At 72.0% G+C, this 7,482-nt stretch overlaps 2 protein-coding genes across 2 annotated transcripts in view; one reads left to right on the forward strand and one right to left on the reverse strand.

Moving 5' to 3' along the window:
• Positions 1-725: 725 nt before the first annotated feature.
• Positions 726-4,422, forward strand: H696_05811 (hypothetical protein). The gene is made up of 7 exons (XM_009499612.1): positions 726-928; positions 1,044-1,188; positions 1,298-1,996; positions 2,183-2,282; positions 2,435-2,759; positions 2,910-3,470; positions 3,661-4,422. The coding sequence occupies exons 1-7, from the start codon at positions 848-850 to the stop codon at positions 4,216-4,218; spliced, it is 2,469 nt and encodes an 822-aa protein (XP_009497887.1). The 5' UTR covers positions 726-847; the 3' UTR covers positions 4,219-4,422.
• Positions 4,423-4,761: 339 nt separating this feature from the next.
• H696_05812 (hypothetical protein) overlaps positions 4,762-7,482 on the reverse strand; it is a gene marked incomplete at its 5' end in the record, with an annotated part of 3,479 nt that continues 758 nt past the window's right edge. The window contains 2 exons of the mRNA XM_009499613.1: positions 4,762-5,677; positions 6,101-7,423. Of these exons, the coding sequence (XP_009497888.1) occupies positions 4,976-5,677; positions 6,101-7,423 (2,025 nt within the window). The 3' untranslated portion in view covers positions 4,762-4,975. The remainder of the gene's footprint in view (positions 5,678-6,100; positions 7,424-7,482) is intronic.

Here is a 7,482-nt window from a genome sequence, read left to right on the forward strand (position 1 = left end):
GCGTGGAGCGGGGCAGCAAGGCGGGCGACAAAGCGTGCACAAACGGGCCAAAGAGGGGGAGGGAGAAGGGGGGGGGGGAGGGGAGGCGGTGCCGGGGCGTGCTGGCAGGATGCTGTCTGGGCCGGCGCCTCTTCTCGCCGGCCCGGGCGGTGCACCTGCCTCGGCGGCCATGTGCCCGGCGCGCGCCGCAGGGCCGGGGACACTCTTTCTCCCCGCGAGCGAGGCCGACCGCCGCCGCTGCCCCGGGTGGGGGAGATGGGGGGCGGGAGCGGGGGGGGGGGGGTGGAGCCGGCGCATGGCCGGCCCGGCGCACGCGGCCTGGCTGCCGACGCAGGCAGCCACCAGGCGCGAGGCGGGGGCGGGGCTCCCGCCGGACGACCACCACGCGGGCGTTGGAGCGCCGGGTCACGTCGCCGCACGTGATCGCGGACATGAGGCCCGCGCGGCGGTCGTCCGGCCGCGGGCCGTGTGCCGGCCGTCGGGCCGGATGGCTGTGGCCGGCGCGGCTGCCGCGCTGCCGCCTCGCTGGGGGAGCTCTCTCCTTGGCTGGCGCGCGGGCGCGTGTCCGGGGCGGGGGCGTAGCCGGCGTTGGCCGCCCGCGTGCCCTGCCGTCGGGCCCGGGAGGGGGGGCGGGGAGATCTGCCCTCGCGGCGCGGGCGGGCGCTCTTTTGGGCCACAGTACCCGGCGTCGGTCCCCGTGTGGTGGCCCTGCCACTGCCCTCTCCTTCCCCCCCTCCCCCTCGCCCCGCCTCCTCCCCGCCTCTCGGTCTTCCTTTCCCCCCTCTCCCTCTCCTCCGACCTTTCTCGCTCCCCGCCCGGTGTCCGACGCGTATCTCCACTCAACAGCATGGCCGAAAATGTCCACTCACGGCTTGAGGTCATGGTGCCGGACCTCAAGCAGTTCATTGAGATCGGCTACTTCACCCCGGTGCGTGCATGCTCCCGTCCGCGCCCATGTGGCCCTGGCGGCTCTGTGTATGCCTGGCTGACATCCCCCCCCTCCCCTGACCTCTCGCTCGCTCCCATGCCCGCCATCCTCACAGGAGGAGGTCCGGGCGATCGTCAAGAAGCGCACCGACTTCGAGTACAAGCTTCGCCGACGCATCCCCGTGAAGCTGGACTACCTGCGCTACATCCAGTATGAGATGAATCTGGAGAGTCTGCGCGCGCAGCGGAAGCAGCGCCTCGGTGCGTTCCCCCTCCCCCCCCCCCTTTTGCCGACTCGCATGGCTCGCGGTTGCCCGTCCCGGTGCGCGCAACACCGTCTGACCCCGGGTTCCCCCCCCCCCCGGCGCAGGCCTCTACAAGCACAACCCCGTGGACTATGCGATCACGAACAACATCACCACCATCTTCGACCGGGCCATGATGCGCTTCTCCGGGGACACGCGCCTGTGGGTGGACTACATCCGGTTCCTGCTGGCGTACAACCGCCTGGACCGGGCGGCGGGCATCCTCTCGCGGGCGGTTCTCTCCCGGCCGACCGAGCCGCTCTTCTGGATCATGGCAGCCAGCTTCGAGCTGGACAAGCGGTCCAACTTCGACACGGCGCGGGCCCTGCTCCAGCGCGGCGCCCGGCTGAACCGCTCCAATGACGTGTCTCTCTGGGTGGAGTACCTGCGCCTGGAGACGCTGTTCATCGAGCGGATCCGCGCGCGCCGGGCCATGCTGGGCCTGTCGCGGCCGGGTGTGGCCGACCCCGAGGCCGCCGCCGGCCAGGCGGTCTCCGTGCCGGAGCTCCCGCAGGAGACCGGGTCCACTGGCGACGGCGGGTCGGACTCGGATGCGGCCCAGTCGTCGGACGAGTCGGCTGCCGGTGGTGGCCCGGCGGCCGACGAGGCCATGTCCGGCATCATTGCCCTGAGCTCGGATGTCACCCGGTCGGCGGGGGCCGCGCCGGCCGACGCCGCCGGGCAGACCGACGCCCAGAAGGCCAGCCTGGCGCATGTTCTCTCGGGCGCCATCCCCAAGATGATCATCAAGAGCGCCTTTGAGGGTGCGTCTGGGCGTGTGGTCTTCTGTTGTGTCCTTCCTGTGTGGCGAGTTCTGCCCCCCTGTCTGTGTCTGTCTGTGTCTGTGTCTGTCGGTCTCTTTTCCCCTTCCTCCCTCTCTCCGCCCCCTCTTGCGCTCCCTCTCACGCCCCCTCTCACGCCCGGTCGCTCCTTTCCACACCCGGATGCAGCCCACCCCGAGAGCCTGGCGCTGCGCATCCGCTTCATGGAGATCCTTCGGTCCTCGTACGGCCACCGCCTGACCGAGTGCCTGGATATGGTCTACGAGAGGTGCGTCCTTTCCCCGCCGCTTGCCTCCCCCTCTCCCCCCCCTCTCTCTCTCTCTCTCTCTCTTTCTCTCCCCATCTCCCCGCTTGCCTCGACTGACCGCCCCCCGTACACACACACACACACACACACACACACACACACATCCCACACAGCCTCCAGAATGACTTCCCCTTCCACCCGCACGCCCTGACGCTGGTCATCCGCCGGGAGGTGGACCGCCTGCTGTTCGTGCCGCCGCAGCCGCGGAGCTCCGAGTCGGCCACCGCCCTGGCCGACCAGGACGACCCGCCGGCCGCCCCGCCGGCCGAGGACATCCTGCGGGCCCAGGTGGCCGTGGCCATCACCCAGATGGAGGACGGCGTGCTGTCGCTGCTGGACGAGCTGACCTCGATCGACGCCCGGACCATCTGCTGGCTGGCCTTCATCGACTCGCTGCAAGACCTGGCGGCCGATCCGCGCATCAAGAAGCTCGGCCTGGTGCGTGTTCTTTTTTTCCTGTCGGCGTTGCTGTGCCTCTGCCCAGCGGGTTTTGCTTCCCCTTCTGCGCTGCCTCTTCTGCCTCTTGCTCTCGCGGCCCTTCCTTACACCCACCCACATTGGGGCACATCGGCCCGCCCATGCGCGCAGAGTGCCGGCCTCTCGGCGCAGCTGTGCTCCTCCATGCTGGAGTGCGTCTCGCGCGGGGACCTCCTTCGGCCGGAGCTCTTCAGCGCCTGGGCCGACTCCATCGACCTGGCCGAGGGCACCGAGCACGCCGGGCACCTGCTGGCGGCCATCGACGGCGTGCTGCAGGGGAAGTTCGCCGCGTCGGCCACCGCCCCGGCCGAGGAGTCGGACTCCGACTCCGAAGCCGAGGAGGAGGAGGGCGACGACGACGACGACGGCTCGGACACCGACAGCGATTCCGACGACGCGGCCCCGGCCCCGGCCCCGGCCCCGACTGCCGGGCAACTTGACCAGCTGAATGCCCTGAAGGTCCGGCTGCTGGTGCGCGGGGCCGAGGCCACCGCGGCCGCGGCCGCCGACAGCACCGGCCCCTTTGCCCCGGGCCAGGTGTCGGACTTCTTCCTGGGGCTGGTGCCGACCGAGGCGCTGGCCGGGCTCAAGCTCCTGGATGACTTTGTCCCCTGGGCGGAGAAGGCCCTGCCGGAGGTGTATACCCGGGCCTTTGTGAAGGACCTTTACGAGGTGCGCCGCGGGGTGCCTGCTGCTTCTGCGGTTTCCTCTTCTTCCTCCCTTTTTTTTTTCTCTTTCCCCCGGCCCCGGCGCCTGCATACCTGACACGCCTGCATACCTGGCGACACGCCTGCGCCGCGACCGGCTGGCCGGGCTGGTGCGGGCTGGCATGCCATGTCCCCCCCCGGGGGCTGGACCACAGAAATGGACCTTCATCGGGCTGGCCTGCTCCGAAGCCAGCTTGCTGTCTTTCGTTCGGTGGATTGTGGCCGGGCCGGCCCCCTGGCATGGGGCCCTGCTGGACCTGAGCCAGCGTGCCCTCGGCCTGGCCGCCCAGCCGCTGGCCGGGCTGGAGCTGATCCTTCACCACCTGCTGCCGAGCAAGCAGTCGGCCCAGCAGCCGGCGGCCGGCGAGGAGGCTGCCCCGCAGCGGGTGGCCTTCACGGCGCCCCAGCTGAAGCAGCTGGAGCGCCTGCTGGAGGCGACGACCGCGGCGCTGGCCCCCGGGGCCAGCGGCTTCGCCATGCTCCGGACCCCGGGGGCGTCGGCCGCCACGGGCACCCTGACGGCGGCGGCGGCCGCCGACCACCACCAGTCGACCCTGGTGCGGGGGGTGTCGCGCGCGGCCGCGGTCTGGCTCAAGTGGATTGCCTTTGAGCTGGCCCAGGGGAACCCCAAGCGCGTGATCAGCCTCTACGAGCGGGCTGTCCGCTCGGTGCCCGATGCCGATGCCTTCGTCCAGGCGTACAACCGCCTGTGAGGGAGGCGCGTCGGCCGGCGGACCGGCGGGCCGTCGCTCCTTTTGGGGGGCGTCCGCTTCCGCCCTTCGGCCTCGGTGTTGCTGTCCCATGGTGCTGTGCCGCGCGGTGCTCACGGGCATGTGCTTCTTCCCTGGCCGGTCGGCCCCGGCCCCTTGCCTCTCCGTGGGGTGCCCCCGGCCCCTTGGCGCGCGCGCGCGCGCGCACACCCGCCCGCCCGCCCGCTCGCCCTCCACCTTCCCCTGCTCTCTTCCCCCCTTCCCCCCCCCCCCTCCCTTCCCGAAATAAAATAGACTCAGCCCCCTCCCAGCCCAGCCGCCTGGCTCCGGCCGTGCCGAACCCGACGAGCCGGGCCTCATGTCACTTGTCAGCCCCGATGGGAGGGGGAGTTTGGTTTTGTGCTTGGCTCTTGTTCTCTATGCTTGGCCGCTTGGCGCTGTGCCGCGCGGCCGGGAGGCCCGGCGCGTGGTTCGGCCCTCTCGGAGCACGGGCCCGTCGCCGCGGGCCGATGCCCGGGCCTGGTGGCAGCCGGTTGGCACGCCGGCTGCCGGCCCGAGTGTACCGGTCCCACACAACAAGGCCAGGCACCATCGCATGGAGGGTGACACCCGTGTGCCCCTGACTGGCGGGACATTGGTCCGCGGCTTGCGCGTGAGAGGGCCGCCCCGGGGGTCGACGGGAGCGGCACAAGCTGGCCTCCTCCCTCCCCCCTCCCCCCGCCCGGGCAGCGGGCGCTATTTCCCCACGGCCAGGCTCGCTTTAGACTCGGCCACCATGCGGCGGGGGAGCGGCCCCACGGGCGGCCATCGGCGGCAGCAGCATGGCCGTCGGGCCGCTGAGCACCCGGACGGTGGACATATTCCGCAGGACCCCGGCCGCCGGGGACCCGGGCCCGGACCAGGAGGGCGACTGGGCATGGGCGCCGCCCGGGGACCCGGCCGCTGAGGGGCCGCTCTCGAGGGCCTGGTCGATTTGGCGCCAGATGTCCTCCGGGCCGGTGGCGGCGGCGGCGACGGCGGCCACCATGGCAGGCCCCGGTCCGGCCTGTCTCGCGTCGGGGGCGGCCCGCAAGGTGGCACCCGCCAGAGCCGACATCGGCAGCAGGTCCGCCCCGCGCAGGGGCCCATGCTCCGGGGTGGCGTTGACCGAGTGCTCCGGCGGCCAGGCGACTGGGCCCTGGGGCCCCGGGGCGCCGGCCTCCGGCAGGGTGCCCTGCTGCCAGCGGGCCAGGATGCGCGCGGTGGCCGGGTACTCGTACAGTGGCCCGGCGCCTGGCCGGGGGAGGTCCTCGGCCCCGGGCGGCCCGGGTGACGGCGGCCCGGAGGGGAAGTTCCCGAGCGAGCGGCTGATCCCGCGGAAGGCCCGGAGGAAGGGCTTCAGGCTGAATTCCCGGTAGCTGAAGACCGTGGCATTGAAGATCACCGAGGCCAGGGCCAGGACCAGGCAGAAGACGACGTGTTCCTGTGTGTGTGTGTGTGTGTGTGTGTGTGTGTGTGTGTGTGCGTGTGACGGGTCATGTGGTTAGCAGGTAGACAGGTCAGTATGTATGCGCGTGCGTGCGTGCGTGTAAGTGTAAGTGTAAGTGTGAATGCATGCACGGAAATGCATGTGTGGGCCTTTCGCCACTAGTGTGTGCTTGTGCACCAGCAAGCACGTTCTTGCATCTATCCCATACACACACACACACAAGCACACAAGACCACACACCCACGGTACGCATGTGCGCATTTGCCGCGATTCCGACCGTGTCCACGCCGTGGCATACATCGCCTGGAGCACACACGCCGACAAGAGGACACACACACACACACACACGCATGAACCCATGCGCAAGGGTGCGCCGGAGCCAGGCACGCGAGAAGGGCCCGGACAAGAGAGACGCACCACGCGCACGAGGAACTCCTCCCACTCGTCATACCCGGTGGCGGCGCTGTCGGCCAGCAGGCTGGCGGCCAGCGGCCCGGGGCTGGAGCCCTCCGCCCGGGCCAGCAGGCGGCCGACCATGGCGGCCGTGGCGGCCACCGTGGCACTCGGCCCGGTGCCCGAGCGCGGGGCCAGGGCAAACTGCAGCCCCACGAAGATGCCGGTGACCACCACGCGCAGGGCGATGGTCAGCTTGATGGCCGCCAACTTGCGGGTGACCGACTTCCGGCCCAGCGAGGCGGCATAGCCCCGGCGCATGGTGCCGATCCCCTGGGCCGGGTACAGGCGGCCGTCCTCCCCGAGAAAGCGGTCCTCCTCGGACAGGAGGTCCTGCCCCGGGGCCGGCGGCTTCCGGGGGCCGGACGACCGCAGCGGCGCCAGGCGCCGAGCCTCCGACTCCCCCCCGCGGTCGAGCTGCTGGTCCTCCTCCGCCTCCGGGTCGTCCTCATCGTCCAGGCCGAGGTCCGGGTCGGTGGTGGACCCGCCGCCGAAGCCGGGGTCCGAGTCGCTCGGGGACAGGCTGCCCACGTCGGAAGACATGTCCCCGAGCCAGAGGCCGGCGGAGGTGTCCCCCGGGCCACAGGAGGCCCCCGGGTCTTGGGGCTCCCCGGCGTCCGGGACCTCCTTGACCGGGGGCCAGGCGCGTTGCCAGGGCCGGGGCTCGGCCGGAGGCGCGTCCGGGGACAGTGGGCCCAGCGGGACGACCGGCCCGCCGGCGCCGCCATCGGCCCGCAGCCACTGGTCCACCTCGCGCCCTGGCGGCCAGGCGCCCCGGCGGGGGAGCAGGCGCAGCGGGCCGTCCGAGCGCGGGCTCCCAGCCGCCGAGGCCCCATGCCCGGGGCCCAGCAGGGCGCCCGGCCGCTCGCACATGAGCCCCAGCTGGGTGGCATTCAGCAGGCCCAGGGTTTGGGTGGCGTGCACCCGGTCCGGGTGGTGGATGTCCAGGCGCTTGAGGTACTGCAGCGGGCTGAAGCGCCGGTAGTGCGGCAGCAGGGCAAAGTACACGGCCAGCAGGGCGGCCATGGCCCCGAGCAGGGCCCCGCCGGACACCAGGCGCGTGGCCAGATCGATGATCAGCCGGACCCATGCCGGGGCCAGGGGCGAGGCCGGCCGGAAGGGCGACGTCAGCAGCAGCCACACCACCGTGCTGATGACCTTGACGAAGGCATAGTTCAGCAGCAGCAGCTGGTGGTGGCGCAGGGCCAGGCGTCGGAGGGGCTTGCGCCGGAGCTCCGCCGACCGGCATGCCCGGCGGATGATCCGGTCCGCCCGGTGGTCGCCGCCCTGGCCATGTCCGGGCAGGGGCAGGGGCGGGGGGGGGGGGGGGGGGGGGGGGGGGGGGG

This window comes from Fonticula alba (genome assembly GCF_000388065.1).
Source record: "Fonticula alba strain ATCC 38817 unplaced genomic scaffold supercont2.14, whole genome shotgun sequence".
NCBI classification, from domain to species: domain Eukaryota; order Rotosphaerida; family Fonticulaceae; genus Fonticula; species Fonticula alba.